Below are 15,580 nucleotides of genomic sequence, written 5' to 3'. Positions count from 1 at the left end.
ACCCTTTATATGGGCAATTCAATTGGATGCTCACCTGTCTTATACTTTTCACATCCCCCATGCAATTCAAGTAGGCAGGTCCTAACACTCCCATGCAATTCAAGTCAATCATATATTGATGTATCCTGTCTCCCAGGATATGGATTCTCGTTGTGCACTCGTTGAGGAGCAATAGTAATTCCTGGTTACGGGCGACGAACTATTGGATTGTGTTGTGTGATGTTGCCAATGTTTAGAGAAGAGGGTGGATGTTTATATCTAGTTCAAAGTTTGGACCTCCCGGATGTGGCCAAGGAAGACTTCCAATAAGAATGATGGGTGGTGGTGGTGTACTTGTTACGTGATGTGGTGGAGCTACGTTTAGGTAGTTCGCTTTCATCATTTGCCTCTATAAGCATAGCCCATGGGCTAATATACTATTCACATTCTAAAAATAAAAAAAACAAACAAACAAAGAATGGAACTTACCAAAAAAAAGGCTTATTGTAAACTTGAAGGGAATCAAAAAAAGGAATTCCTTTAAGAATTCACCTTAGGGCCGTTGCCACCTTTCGACCCAACAAAGAATGAGAGCATACCCACGATGAGTAACCAAGATACAAAGAGGAGAGGAACTTTCCAAAACAGCTAGAAGAGAGTCCTCATGATACGTCAGGGTTGGACCTCAGGTTTTGTTCCCCCGCTTTTATCCATGTAGAATGGGAGTTGTAAAGTGCTCAACTTGTAGAGTGACAAAAAGTGGTGAGAGGACCTGACCTCCATGGAGTATCATGTAGGCTAAAAAATGGAAATTTAGGAAGATTGGATAATTTAGTACTGAAGAATTTGGCATAGATATTAATTTATTGTAAAAGTCTTGATTATGTTTCAACTTTAGGACCTATGTGGATTTAATTTTGATAAGCATCTGTATCTTTTTTCTTTAGGGGTAAATCAAATTTCTTAAAGGAATAAATATATAATCATCTTAATTTTTTACCTTATTTAAGATGTCATTATTTATCTCCTAATCTGCAAACCCCCTATTAGGAATTTTATTTCAGTCATTAATATCTATTTCCTACCTGAAATTGTTTTAAATTTAAAAATGAAGAACAGACTGTTGTTGGTGAACCCGGGCAAACTCCTGCCTTCGGGACAGTAACATAAAAACTTAGACCAGGCTGTTGACTACTAACCAAGACCGGCAGCCCACGTAGGTAGGCAGGCAGAGTAAAGCGAACTCTTCTGTACCACCACTTCTAGCCCCCTTCTTGCCCCCTTTCCGTCTCCTTCTCCTCCTCCATCTTCTTCCTCCTCAACGAGCAATCGATGGCGAGCCCGGAGAGACCGCTCCTGGTAAGAGCCATGGGCATGAGGCGGACGTGGGTCTGCCTCTTCCTCCTCGTCTACACCTTCCTCCTCTACTGCTCCTGGAGTCTCCTCCTTTCCATCCGCTCCTGGTACAACACCGCCTCTTCTCACTCCTCCTCCTCCTCCTCCACTTCTCCGACCTACGTCGCCGGGTGGCCGGCGCTGTACGCGTCGGTGCTGTACGGAGGCGTATTCGGGCTACTGGCGATGGGGGCGGCGCTCGCGGTGGCGGTGCCGGCGACGCTGGTCACGTGGATCACCGTGCTGGTGCTGCTCGCCTTCGCGGGGAAGCCGCGGCGGTCTCTGGTCATGGAGGGGCGGCGGATCACCGCCGACATCACCGCCATCGCCCTCAAGATCCTCGTCCGCGAGGGCAACCTCGTCGCCGGCATCTGTGCTACCGTCAGCTTCTTCGCCCTCCTCTTCAGCAGCAGGAGATCAGGGGGAGCAGCAGGAGGAGACCGTGATTTGTGAGATCCATCAAAGATCACGGAAGCTTCGTTTCTGTTGTTGCAGTAACTTGTAGATGCTTAGAGAGAGAGAAAGAGGGAGATTACTGGTAAGTAATCGTTGCTGCTGTAATTTTTGACTCTGATGTTTGGAATGATCGATCTGGCTAAGAGACAAACAGCAGCGTCATATAGTAATGGCAAATCATATTGGAAGATGACAATGGATGACCATTTCACATATTATCAATTAAGAGCATTTTTTACCGCCTTGAAATCATTATCACTAAGCGATTTCTTGTTCGACAAGGTATTCTCTGGCAAAGCTGATGAACTCGTGCCACATCTCCTCAGTATCTTTGATGTGTGCAACATGTATGCATAGTATATCCAAAATCTATTCAACCAAAACAAAGGTTGTTTACCTGAATCAAAAAGAGGCGAATAATCTCCTCCATCTCTTCCACAAGGCTGAGAACTCGCGGAATAAGACAAATATGATCAGTATGGTTGCTGGATAACAATTCCTAAACTTATCTACCCAAATTTTCAACCAAAACAAAGCTTGTTTACCTGAATCATCATAAGATGAATAATCTCCTCCATCTCTTCCACATGGCTGAGAACTCCACGTAACAAGGCAAATATGACGGCATCAGACAACTATAACACTACAATTCCTAACTTTATCTTAGCCCATTCTTCTCTCATTTGAAGCTATTTGCCAAATTCTCAGCGTCAAATGAAGGAAACAAACAAGTCAACTTTGCCCTACGCAAAACTAGTATACAGAGTAGAAGAGACTTGTCCGTTGCAATTACTGAAACTATCGAATTGGGGCTAAGTTGCATACCGACCGAATAGGAGGGCGCCCACAACTTTTGTATATGAACCACAAAGTTGGCATGTTGAAGATTCTTCCCAAGCCCTGCAAGACCATCAAGTTCATTTGCTTCTTTGCTATTTAATGCTTGGCAAGTCCAAATTTGCTGCATGTCAGATCTCCATCTGTAAATTACAACCTACCAAAAGCTTCAACGGACAAGAATTCCAAAGAATAAAAGTAAAAGAGAACATCCCTAATCCTTTAATATCTGGTAAGATCTGGAAACTGCCACAGCAATCTCAAGAGATTATTCCGCATCAGATCATACATTTCTACCATGAACTGAAGAAAACAAAGTGAAGCTGAAGATTACCTCATCATTTTTTTCTGTATCAACATTGATGTAAATACAATATTACGGACTTTATGCTATTGTTGACCTAAATAGTGAACTGTGCAATCCCACTCAGCCTTCTCTCCAGCAGTGCACCTCAACTCCATTAAACACTACCAACACGTTCTATTAGCAGATCAAATTCATGATTGTAACACAGAAACCCCCAGACCAGAAAAACCATTCTATCAGTAACCTTGCGGGCATCAAATATCACAACGCATGTGATAAGGGAATCAAGTGTCAAAAGCTAACCAATCTGGGATGCTCTGCTCAAGAGAAAGGCCTATTCATGATACCCACAAGAAAATCATCCATGGACTGCTCCGCATTTTAGTTGTTTAGCCTAAAAAACTCCTTATCCAATTTGATTTGCTTAAAGCCATTTTTTCCAGCTCCTTTAGCAGGATTGCACTACAATGTTTTAACCAACGGTTCTTTCAGATGTTGGCACCATAAGATCACATTCTGTGGAAGCCACTGCAGGCATGGACCACACAAACACCTAATATTTTCAGGCTCCACACCGTTTTTCTGATCGATGGTCAAACAGTTAGTCAAGATGGTGTCAGGTCAACCATCATTTGAGGGAGAATCTGAAGCATTAACTTTTGAAGAAGGACAAGGATAAAAATATTACAATCAACAGAAGCAGGAGAGATGGTAACATGGTAAGATTTATCATCCTTCTGCTGCATTTGTAAATAATTGGTTAAATGCTCAAGCAGAAGCATTTGAAATTTTCGGTTGCCAAAGACCTTCAAGATCATTCGGTTGTGTTGCATCAGTGGATAATTTTGACCTAACTGGAATTACAAAAAGATCAATTTGTTATGCTGATAATGTCATCTGATTTTGGGATAGTATAATTAAAAATGACACAAGTGACCAACTTGAAACACATATATATTTCTGACTTCTTGTGTGTGGGTGCAATAGGCCATGTAACATCAACTAAACAAACAAACCTAAAAACTATGGCTTTTTATTTAACAGGTTTTGTTTTTTAGTTCCTTTAATCTTCTAGCCATCTTGGGTTATTATAAAATGTATGAATGATTACTGGTAATATTCCTGATACTAAAATCAAAGTATTAACCAACAACATCCCATATTCTGATTGAAGTTTTGAATGGTTTTTAAGTGTCAAAACTATATAAGGCCATGACGCAAAAAAAAAAAAAAAAGTAAACCTTGAAGCCTCTAAAATGAGATTTGCATACAAAGAAGTATACTCTTTCGTTCAGATAAATACACAATCATTCCCATATTTAACTCCATTTTCAGCCTACCAATTTTAAGGTACGACAATCATACAATGTTCAACTGATCAGCAGGTATATGTGATAAAATGACCAATGCTATGTAGCACATACCAAGGTGGCACAAGATTGAGCATATCGGCATGGTAAAACCTGACCTGCCAACTTAGTATTTCGCTGGTTGGCATCCAAGCCGAACTGCACACCCTAATTCAAATCTGTACAACCAAAAGTGTAAGGGAAAAGACTTCTATAAGGGGCTTCTTTTTGAAAAATTACAAGGAGGTTATTGGCTATTGCTAATATGAGTTCAGATTCAATATTAAACGCCCACCAGAACTGTACTAACAGAGGAACTTACATCAACTTTCTGATGCGATTATTGGTAACTTCAGATGATATTGCCCAACCATGCAGCAAATCATCCACTTTATAAAAAAAAACTATTTTCTTTAACAAAGATCTTCTTGTAGAACTCTAATATCCCAGCACATTATCAGCATAATACATGCCAGTAAATGAAGAACCTTACTCGGTTCAATGTTCTCAAATCTAACCTCATTCCTCGATAAAACATGCATAATGAAGAACATGACAATGCCAGAGAGTAGACACCAATAGATCGGTAAAGCCATACCATCCCGTTACCAGCAGAAGAAGAATTAATTTCAAGGATCGTATCACGATTTAAAGAAAATCCATCAGTTTCTGGCACAAAACCCTAATACTTAAAGCATCATTACCACGATTTGAAGAAAATCCATTAGTTTCTGGCACAAAATCCCTAATACTTAAAACATCAGCTACAGCGCCCAATCCTGTGTTCCGTTACCCTTCAAATGACGGGCGTAACAAAAGAGGAAAAACACATACCATGAGATTTTCAGGGGCTTTGGAGAAATTAGGCCGGATGATCATCGGATGAGACATCAAAGATTCCATCAAATAATCGATTGAAATCGACAACAAATCGTCAGGCACTCCATCGAATTCAAGATCAAAAGCGAGTAGACGGCGAAAGGAGTTACAATTAACAAAGAAATTCAACAAAATAGGATAAAAAGAAGCGAACATTAATCACCAAATTGCGCTCGTTGAATTGGCCGGCGCTTCCGCCGGACGCGGAAGAGCAATGACACCGAAGACCCAAAAGAACTCCAAACCCTACCCTAAAGATCGCCGAAGCGAGACGAAGAGGTGCGGAGAGACGGATTAGGAAACCTTAGGCCACGAGCCCGCCGTTCGATTCCACCGCCCATTTAAACCGCCATCCCCTCTCCCCTTCAAAACGGCAAGCTTGGACGCCACGTGTGCGCTGGGTGATAACTACTAATGTAACGTTCTGTTACAGCGGCTGTAACGGATCGGGAATTCAATTATACGGATCTGTTTTACGAGCGAATTCCCGAAAAAAAAAACCCTTCATTTTTTCCTATATCTGCAAAATATTATTTCGCTCTCTTCAAAAACATTAAACAGAATCGAAATTGAGATAACCTAATAATCTAACTATTTTTAAATTATTATAGTAACGAATATATTTTTTTTATACTGACGTCTTGATTTATTGAAATCGAGTTTGGTTATCTAATTTGGGAGGATTTAAAATAAAAAGGGGATCGAATTTGGATTAGATATTTACTGATGAGAAAGCTATAATGAGAGGCTGACAACCAACCACTGACCACTGACGCAACTGACGATCAATCACGTGGGCTGTGGCATCCATGATTGGGGTAACATGGAAGAGCCTTGGCGATCCACTCATTGGCTCCATCCGTTCTCAGAAGCTGCATCGGCATTCTTCAATGGCTTCGTCTCCACCCAACCCCTCCCTCCTCTGCTTCCTCCTCCTCTTCCTCTTGACAGCCGCCGCCGACGCAACCGCAGCAGCAGCAGCGTGGCCAGAAAGCTTGGAGGTCGGCCTCGGTTCGGAGAGGTCGACCCACCTGCGCGTCTACTTCCACGAGGTCTTCCGGGGGCCCAACGTGACGTCGATCAACGTGGTGAAGGGGAACGGGGACTACCCGAGCGGGTTCGGGAACATCGACATGATCGACGCGGCGCTGCGGACGGACGCCGACGCGACGTCACGGGTGGTGGGGCGGGCGCAGGGCGTGAGCTTTCACGTGTCACAGGAGGAGGAGGCGCTGCTGATAGAGTTCGTGCTGCTGTTCACCGGGGGGGAGTACGCCGGGAGCACGCTGACGGTGGTGGGGCGGGTGGACGCGGCGGGCAGGGGGGACAGGGCGGTGGTGGGAGGGACCGGGCGGTTCTTGCTCGCCCGGGGGCACATGGTCACGCAGGTGCTCACCTCCTCCGTCGACGGGCTCGTCGCCGTGTACGACATCTATGTGATGCATTACGAGGGCCCTCGCCAAGCTTAGCGTCGTCGTCGTCGCACCGTAGAAGCCTGTAACTGATTGCTTGCCTGCAGCGTCTCAGGCATCCACTGCGGCAGCATTTGACGACTAAATAAAGTAACCGTTCTCTTCGACAGCGTGTCTTACTTACCTAATAATATTTAAAAATAAACAATATTATTTCAATCATAAAACAACCTTATGAATTATTCATTTGATCATCTCATTGATTTTATTTAGAAAGACAATAAAGAGAAGATTCTCTAAATCACAAGAATTATGATTCTCAATCATAAAAAAATATGGTAACATATCATTTCTCTTAAATCACAAGAAAATCATGATAATAATGTTTGCAATTTTTACTGTATATTTATTTATCTATAAATACTTACACACTGAATAAAGATTGATTATTGTCTTCACTGATCATGGCTTCTTCCTCTCCACGCCGTTATTCCGCCCTCTCCTTCTTGTTCCCCCTGTTCTTCACCCTGTTGGCTGCCGCCGTTGCCTTCCCGGTGACGTCGGAGTTCGAACTCGGGCCGCAAAATCGAACATACTTCCGCGTCTACTTCCACGAGACCTTCATCGGCCCCGACAACACCACCTTGAACGTGGTGAAGAAGAACCGCCCCAATGGCTTCGGCGACGTCTTCGTCTTCGACACGGTGCTGAGGGTCGGCCCCGAGGCGAACTCCACTTACGTCGGGAAGGCGCAGGGAGTGACCTTCGGGGTCTCGCGGCGGGACGTATCGCTGCTGATCCCGCTGTCGTTGGTGTTCACCGAAGGGGAGTTCGCCAACAGCACGCTCACGATAATAGGAAAGATGGACGGGGCCGGAAAGGCGGACCGGGCCATCATCGGAGGGACGGGTCGGTTCCGGTTCGCCTGGGGCAACGCGGTCAGCGAGGTGATCTCCAGCTCGGCCGAGGGGCTCATCGCCGTGTTCGACGTCTACGTCGTCCACCACGCCGGCGTTCGTCCCTATCCGTGAGGACGTCATGTAACTGCATGCATGGTTATGATATGAACCAACGATTGAGATCAATAGATGTGATGGAATAGACGAATACGATGGGTTCTTAGTGTCCTTCGTGTCTTTATGATGACTGTGGCCACCTTCCCGCCCGACATTAAGCTTTGGGCCGAAAACCTAATCCCGTCTCTCAGCTTCCTCTTCGCCCTTCTCTTCCTAACTCGATGCAAGATTGCCAACCAAGGAGATTCTTTGGAGATGCACGTCGACGGTACGAAAAATTTATGGGGCGATGCCACCGATTCATTCGTCGATCATCTTCCTATGTCCTGGAGAAAATGACCTCTGCTTGGGTGCCACGATCTCAACAGTAGCAGTAGTGCAGGTGCAAAGTGGTAGGTGAGACACAAAGGAGGAGGCGGCGGAGGCAGGAAGAGTCACCTTCTGAAAGGAATCTACGAGCGTCTCCTCTGCTTCAGCCCATGTGGTCGGTCCTTCGGCTCCATCGACAGAGCATGTGGAATCCAAACATGTCCTCTGTTCCTGAGAGAATCTGCCAAAGCAACCAAACAACAGTTGGGAAGGATATCAACCTAACCCATTACCTCGAGATTCTTAGTTATCAACAAGACTTGATACTGAAGCTTAAAAGACAAAAGACCTCAACTAAGCTGATAGGAAAGAGATTATTCCTCAGAATCACATGACGAAGCTAACAGCACTACACGAGTTGTGTGAAACAAAGATGAGCAACTCAGAATGAAGGAATATTTGTTCTTCATCTTCATCAAGCTAAAGAAAAGAAAGAACACACAATGGGTTACAATGGACCAAAGGTGAAATAAGCATAAACTTCCTTTTACATGACCTGTTTGACTTGAAATAAATAACAATACCTCCACAAGAATCAGGTCATTTTAGTGGTGTGTTGATCAGCTGAAACATGATAGCAACCTTCACATTCAAAATTTTCTTCTGGAAATCCTATAATATGCGAAAATGCACTGAACATCTAATCAGATACCTTTGATTTTGAAGAAAAGCAGTAGTTTTGAGGTTCCAATTAATCCATAAATAACTACATGCAAAATTTAATTGCTTCTTTACGGTGAGTAATCATATGGGTACTTACCATAAGTCCAACTCCATCAACGAAAAATATAATAAATTTAAATAATCAGTGACAAATACGACAAAAAAAAAGAGAAAAAAAAACATGTTGTGGACTTTCTATTTATGTACTTTTATGAAAGACTTCCACCTCCATAAGGTGAAGAGATCTTGCAGTTGTTTTGGTAGGCTATAACAAATGACACTTTGATTACACATTGGCCGAAAGGCCTGTTAATTGCTCAAAGGAGCAGAGTTATGACATTCGAATCACATTTGTCCCTAGATGTATAGAAGAATTTGGTCACCACAGTCCTAGAATTTAATTAATAATGCAAAACATAAAAAAAAAGAAAACAAGACTTCGAAATAAAACCTGAATTCGTAATACAAGCTCATGTATTTAATTAAAACATAGCAGATGTATTGTTGACGTGAAAGAAGATACAACTTCGAAACCAAAAGCTTTGCGGGGTAGTTGATAAAAGCTAACCAGAAAGCCTTAGAAAGTGCAAGCCAAGATAACACTCAATTTCAGCTGGCTTTTTGAAATAAATCTCTAATCCTTAAATCGGAAAATTGAAGTATTACCTTTGATCATCGGCTGCAGTTAACATAGAGAACCACTTGCATGTTTAGTCGCCGCATCTCGATCTCCATATGTTCATCTGCTAAACTACAATTCATAACCTCTGAAGTCAAGATATCAAGATAGATGTGCTCTTCACAAGGCACCCAAAATAATACAGATGGAAGGAATAAATGCAGAATCGGCGACTGAGAGGACAATAACAAATTATACATTTTAAGAGAAGTAAAATGAAGCAAATCATTAAATGACTGTAGAAAAAGTCACAAAATATAGAAAAGAGCTTCACTAGAAGCGATAATAGAGACATCCTAAAAAATGAGGTCGATAGGGGATACAATCCATAAGGAACTGAACCATAGGAGAAGATCCATGTGGTGGACTAAAGCAGCCCAGACTTGGTATCTATATTTCTTGATGTGGAATGTTAGGTGTGCTGATGCATGCTTCGGTACAACAGCAACAACAATAATAAGACCGTAAGTCACTGATGCATGCTTCGGTGGCCAAATAGAAAAGGAATGTCTAGAGAGACAATTTCACAAACCTAGAATGCAAACAAATGATCAACTGTCAATTGTCATACATTTTCAAATCTTTGGATGCAGTGAACATAAATGATCACCTGCAAAAGCATAAGAAACTTTTATGAAGTGGCTGCAAGCCACTGTGGTCAAGAAGTCACAGAATTATATCCGTTATGTCATTATTATGATCTAGAACTCAACTTGCCAGTTCTTGCTCCTGCATTCCTAATTGAGTGAGCCAAAACCTTAACTGATATCACAAATCAAAAAACACGAGCATATTCCAATCAAAATATAAACAAAAAACCTCTGCATAATTCCATAGCCATCACCAAATGGAGAAGCCAAACAAATCATACGGTACACTGAGAAAGTATATAGATTTTGTTAAAAAGTTGGAAGAAGAATACATCAACAAATTAGTTCTAGAGGAAAACAAAACTCCACAGATAAAATTTAGGAAACATCACTCGTTTTCCATTCTACAAGACCGGGTGTCATGTCATATACCAATAAGGTAAGTAGGAATGAACAACCTCCCTGGTAGTTAAATTCACTTATCTCCCTCGACAAAGTAATGGTGGCATCAGGAGAGCTTGTAAGAATACAATCAGATCTCCAAACAGTATTGCACATATAAGCACAAGAAAATTTCGATGCTTGCCCTTTGTTCCAGAAAGATCATCCAACTATGTCAGACACTCTTCGTCATAATAGTGCTACAGTCATCGATTTCCTCGACGACACTCACTGTAGCATTTGCAACCAATCTGCATGCCACTAATAAAACTTACTCACTTTCTCGCTTGCAGTTCCTAGGCAAGAGGTATCGGTACTGGTCAACATTCTGAATCAGATAACTAGGAAGATGAACAGCAGAATATGAACTAGGTATTGGCCCCAACTTGGCAATGATTTGTTGGAACGTATACTCCTCCGGAAGCATGTCAAACAGATCTGCTCCTCGGCATATCACATCTTGAATTCGCGAAGGATTCAGATAGTAGGCAAATCTCACTCGATCAACGTGACTGTATGCCGTCATCTTGAATATGAATTGGCTAATATGACGGAAGCAGAAGCTGCAGTGCCACCCTGAATCAGCAAAGAGATCATCGGACTGGCGGAAATGAGCATATCTGGTCTTCCCTCCTCGGTACCTGTGAACCGAAGCCCTCCAGCTCTTGTCATCAAGGTGAAACTCAAAGGAGTAGAGATAGTTCCGGAGCTGGAGATGAAGCTTCTCGGGGATCTCATCACACCATCTCAGGAGGTCGATCGTATGACCGCTAGGGATCTCGTCAACGTCCGACATGATTAGCAAGTCATCATCTTCTATGCCCGCTATCTTAATAAGCTGATCAAGCGCCACTCTCTGATACGACTCCTCCACAAATGGATTCTCCCCCTTCACGAACCTTCCTCCCACGGTGCCATAGGTCAGCCGAGACTCAGAAAACTCGAAGCGGCGCCGGTTGCTAGCAAAGACGAGGGGCTTCCTCAGCCCGGTGAAGGTGGAATTGGACTCGAGGAGGACGAATTCGGAGATGTAGGGGCTGAGCTCGTGCCACCGGATCTCGAGCATGTCGAGCTCATTGCTGAAGAGGACGGCATCAAAGACGCGGCGAGGGTTGTCGCGGATGCCCCACCCGTGGAGTCGGCAGAGTTGCTCCATGGAGACGTTGGGGTGGTAGTAATGGAGGATGGTGCGGAAGGGCTTGGGAGGGGACTCCCAGAGAGGCCGGAGGAAGTAGGTGACCTTCTGGCCATGCAAGTAGATGATAAAGATAACGACGGGAGCGCCGATGAAGAGAAGCAGCAATGCCTTGAGATCGAACCCCCGGAGGGCGCACCGCAGCCGCGACATGCTCAGCCCTCCCCTCGACGTCTGCTACAAGGAAAACAAAAAAAAAAATCAGGAATCGAGCCAGTAATTTGGGGAATCGAGAGTTCTTGCGGGTCGAATCCCTAAAGATGAGATCTTTTTTTTTGCAGAAAACAAATCGAATCGGAAAAGATAGCAAGAGAATTCAGTTTGAAGAGGGGAAACCCAAGAACGGAAGAAAAATGCAAATAAAAGACCAAGAAAAAGGAATCAGATCTGAAACAAGGGATGATGGGGCAAAGGAATCACCTCGCCGCAGAGGTCCTCGCAGATGTCGTCCGTCTTTTTGGATGAATAATACCCGGCTTCCGGCATAACGAAGGGAGGGGAAGAAGGAAAGAAAGATCGAACCTTTCTGGGTAGAAACCGAAAAAGATCGTTTCTTTCCCCCCCGGGAGGGCTCGAAATTTCTCGATCAGAAAACAACCGGTCGCCGAGGGGAAGCGGCAATGTGTCGGCCGCCCTCTCCGCCGCCCGCTAACGCTATTGTTGTCCCCAGCCCCTGCCTCCTCCTCGCGAACGGTGTGCTTTTATTCCCAGCGGAACCGCCTAATAATAGCCTTTGTTTGGGACGGAGAAGCGGGAAGGGGAGGGGGGTTCATGTGGATCCTCTCGTCTCTGCGCCACTCCCCTATCCTCTCCAATCTCTCCTCTCTCTCTCTCTCTCTCTCTCTCTCTCTCTGCCCCCCACCTCGTTGTCTTGTATCGGTGTAATGTTCTGCGTTTGTCGTTGTTTGCCTTGATATCTGTCAAGCGCATTTCTTCCCCCCCACCCCTATATATATATATATATATATATATATATTCGAAACTCCCCCCAAAAATTGCAGGAAAAAACCTTTTTTTTCCTTAAAATAAGGAACACAATAAACAAAATTAAATGGAATGGAAACGATCTGCGACTGCGATACGCTTAAAAGTTTGAAGCTTTCGATCGAACGTTATCTGAAACAAGAAAGATAGATTAGATGAACATATTTATTATGGATGGATGGGTGGGAGGAGGTGTGTTCTCGAGACAAGCTTATGCGGCGCGGACATGGCGGGTGGTGGATGGACGGCGACGTTGGGCTCCAGCTCTGAGAGGGCTGGAAGAGGAGGTGGTGGTGGGCGGCACAGCGTCGAGCCGCGACTTGGATCGCTCACCAATGGATTCAAGAAGGTGGTTCGTGGCACTTCTCGTGGCGGTGAGCGCAAGAGACGAGGCTCGAGTGAATTTTCTTATTTTCACCCTTTTTCATTTTTTATTTATTTTAGCATCTTTTAGTAAAAAAATATTCCTTGTTATTATCCTCATCGGTCGTCTACCCTTGTCGTCATTCTCACTTTATTCATTGCCCATGTGCCCTCATTGACACTAAGGCTACGTATGTCTTACATTCTATCATATGTTTTCCTATGTCGAATCGTGTTAATTCTAATCGTGCACGGATTCGTCCAACGTTACATGATGATATGGTGGCGTGGGGAGAAGCGCGAGGCCAAAGTCGACTCCTTCATAACCAATATTTATCATGGTATCGACAATAATAATCATGAGGGTGTGTGGACAAAAATAATGATGAGGATGAGAACATTCAAGCTAAATTGGACAAAGGTCAATGACTAACGAGGAGTGATGGGATAGAGGTTAAAAATAATTTTATCTTTTAGAAAATAAAGAGTTTTAATATAAAAAAAAGTAAAAATAATTAAAAAAAACTACTCATAAATTTTTGGAACCCTCGAATTGAGAAATTTTGAATTCAATTAGTCGTTGAGCTTTGGTTCTTTAATATCTCTTTAATGGTCACTCCAACTATTAAATTAAATCCTCCTAATAATGGAGACGGATAAAGATCGGTAAATTAACTGAGTGAATCGGGTAAGATATAAATAATAAAAACATGCATTGATCATCATGCACGGATCCTTTTTCGAATATATATATATATATATATATATTCGAAAAAACTTTGAAAAAACTCTTTTAACTTTGATAATTTTTTTTAGAATGCCTCTAACTTTGAAAATTTTATGTTGAATGCTTATTTTTTTCATGAATAATCATTTTACCCCACTATTCCATCTGCTCTACGTCGTTGTGTTTGCTCTACATTATCACATTGCGTTATCTTCGTTATGCTCATTCATGACTTTTGCTCATGGAAGAAGGGGGTGCGAGAGTCATCTTTGTGGACCTTATTGACCCTAGTCAGGCTTACCCTTGCTCGTGTTGTCACAGACTTAGTTAGTTTTGCCTAAATTATATAGTACCCTTGCGTATTAATCCATAAAGAATTAGCCTCCCAAAAATATTTTATGGTTCCTTAAAAGACTAAGAGATGATGGGTTAGAGAAAACATTTAACTCAGGATCCATAAGTAACCATCTTAGCAAACAATTGATAAGTAATACAAATTACAAATATAAATTTTATAAGCTCTAAACAATGATGCGACAAATGGTCCAAGATGATCCATCATAATCAAAAGTTCCCACAAGTGGTCATATGATACTACTATGATAAAATACAATGAACTAGTCCTAGACACTATCCTATAGACCCATATAGTCATGTGCCACCTGAGTAACTCCTAGGTGTCATGCTGAGTAACACTCCGTATCATTCTAAGAAGCTGAAAATACCCAAAATGACTATCTAAATTTTCTATTTCTGGGTAATTTTGTGTCTGTCGATATTTACACAACTTATATTTATAAACATAAAACAACGACAAAAACAAATCGAAATAGGGTTACCAAATCTACCATAAGCTCTGTAAAGCATGAACAAAATAAAAAAATATAGACATATATTAGTATTAAATAGAACATCATGTTTGTAGCTTTGTCCGTGACAACACAAAAGCGATGGCAGATCCGACGAAGACTAATAGGGTCTGCAAAGACGATTACGATGCTCGTGCCCACTCATTCATTATACGAGAGCTACAAGCGAGTGTAGCATGGGTCGATAGGGATGTCCGATAAATAAAATAATCTTTTTTATAATTTTAGATGTGCTTTGACTCTTCTTGCACTCTATATTGATACTGATATATATAGAGATAAAAAGACCGTATATATTATGGCTCACCGGATTCTATATTTAACTTACATTTTGTGCTATAATGCAAACTAAGGGATAAAAAAGAACATCCACTCTGAGGTGTCTAAATCTAATGTACAAAGATAAGCGGGAAATGAGGTCAAGTCTTTGCATGCTCGTGTATGTCACACCACAGTTTCCACGAGACTTGACTTGTGGTGTTTGATGTGAGACCGAGTCTGTAGCTATCACACATAAGTACATGGGAGATATTTCTTCTTTCGTACGTATGTATTGTCTACCTTTATCGAAGAGATTGAATTAAGTCCTTAATTTTTACGGGTACTATGATAAATTATAACTCAAGGATTGATTAAAAATATTAAATTAAGATGATATTAAACTCATAACCTTCTCTAATATCATGATTCCTAACCACTTAAGTTTTTAGATTAGAGCATAATACATTTATGATTTAGGATTAGTAAGTCGATTAGAGAGAATGAGATCACATAATTATAAATTAAATATGGGATAAAGACTGAGAGACCGATACATGATTCTTTTAGTGTGACAAAATTATGATTGAACGACTAACAATCCGAAAAGCTTAAGTTATAAATTATCAAGAAAGAATTATTTTTAATATCTCGAATACAAGGAATTATTGTAGTGATCACTTGAGAACAGAGAGATAAAGACAGAGTAGACAAGAAATAAAGAAAAAAAAAGCAAGGAAAAGAAGAAGATAAATGATGGAGAGAGAGAGAGTGTGTGGGGTTGGCTCGGATCACCATCATCCCGTGAGAAA

The 15,580-nt window shown here is 42.1% G+C and overlaps 5 protein-coding genes across 6 annotated transcripts; 3 read left to right on the top strand and 2 right to left on the bottom strand.

The window, feature by feature from the left end:
- Positions 1 to 1,052: 1,052 nt before the first annotated feature.
- On the bottom strand, positions 1,053 to 5,805 carry LOC108953191 (uncharacterized). The gene is made up of 5 exons (XM_065187064.1): positions 3,002 to 5,805; positions 2,656 to 2,810; positions 2,376 to 2,428; positions 2,228 to 2,273; positions 1,053 to 1,965 (listed from the first exon to the last, which is right to left on the bottom strand). The coding sequence occupies exons 1-5, from the start codon at positions 3,025 to 3,027 to the stop codon at positions 1,907 to 1,909; spliced, it is 339 nt and encodes a 112-aa protein (XP_065043136.1). The 5' UTR covers positions 3,028 to 5,805; the 3' UTR covers positions 1,053 to 1,906.
- LOC103987619 (uncharacterized) lies at positions 1,312 to 2,048 on the top strand. The gene has a single exon (XM_009405968.3). The coding sequence runs from the start codon at positions 1,312 to 1,314 to the stop codon at positions 1,825 to 1,827; it is 516 nt and encodes a 171-aa protein (XP_009404243.2). The 3' UTR covers positions 1,828 to 2,048.
- A 206-nt stretch (positions 5,806 to 6,011) lies between the features above and the next one.
- On the top strand, positions 6,012 to 6,671 carry LOC135675465 (pterocarpan synthase 1-like). Its single transcript, XM_065185616.1, has one exon. It carries the CDS (start codon positions 6,012 to 6,014, stop codon positions 6,669 to 6,671), a length of 660 nt encoding a protein of 219 aa, XP_065041688.1.
- Positions 6,672 to 7,078: 407 nt separating this feature from the next.
- LOC103987617 (pterocarpan synthase 1-like) lies at positions 7,079 to 7,645 on the top strand. Its single transcript, XM_009405966.3, has one exon. The coding sequence runs from the start codon at positions 7,079 to 7,081 to the stop codon at positions 7,643 to 7,645; it is 567 nt and encodes a 188-aa protein (XP_009404241.2).
- A 2,564-nt stretch (positions 7,646 to 10,209) lies between these two features.
- LOC103987615 (uncharacterized) lies at positions 10,210 to 12,483 on the bottom strand. Of its 2 annotated transcripts, none has more exons than XM_009405964.3 (2): positions 11,988 to 12,483; positions 10,210 to 11,744 (listed from the first exon to the last, which is right to left on the bottom strand). In XM_009405964.3, the coding sequence occupies exons 1-2, from the start codon at positions 12,051 to 12,053 to the stop codon at positions 10,644 to 10,646; spliced, it is 1,167 nt and encodes a 388-aa protein (XP_009404239.2). In that variant the 5' UTR covers positions 12,054 to 12,483; the 3' UTR covers positions 10,210 to 10,643. The 2 variants fall into 2 exon arrangements, with proteins under 2 accessions (XP_009404239.2, XP_009404240.2); XM_009405965.3 differs by having other exon boundaries at positions 10,210 to 11,741; positions 11,988 to 12,481.
- Positions 12,484 to 15,580: the final 3,097 nt, after the last annotated feature.

This window comes from Musa acuminata, chromosome BXJ1-6 (assembly GCF_036884655.1).
Source record: "Musa acuminata AAA Group cultivar baxijiao chromosome BXJ1-6, Cavendish_Baxijiao_AAA, whole genome shotgun sequence".
Taxonomy (NCBI): Eukaryota; Viridiplantae; Streptophyta; class Magnoliopsida; order Zingiberales; family Musaceae; genus Musa; species Musa acuminata.
This window is presented reverse-complemented; position numbering and strand designations above follow the sequence as displayed.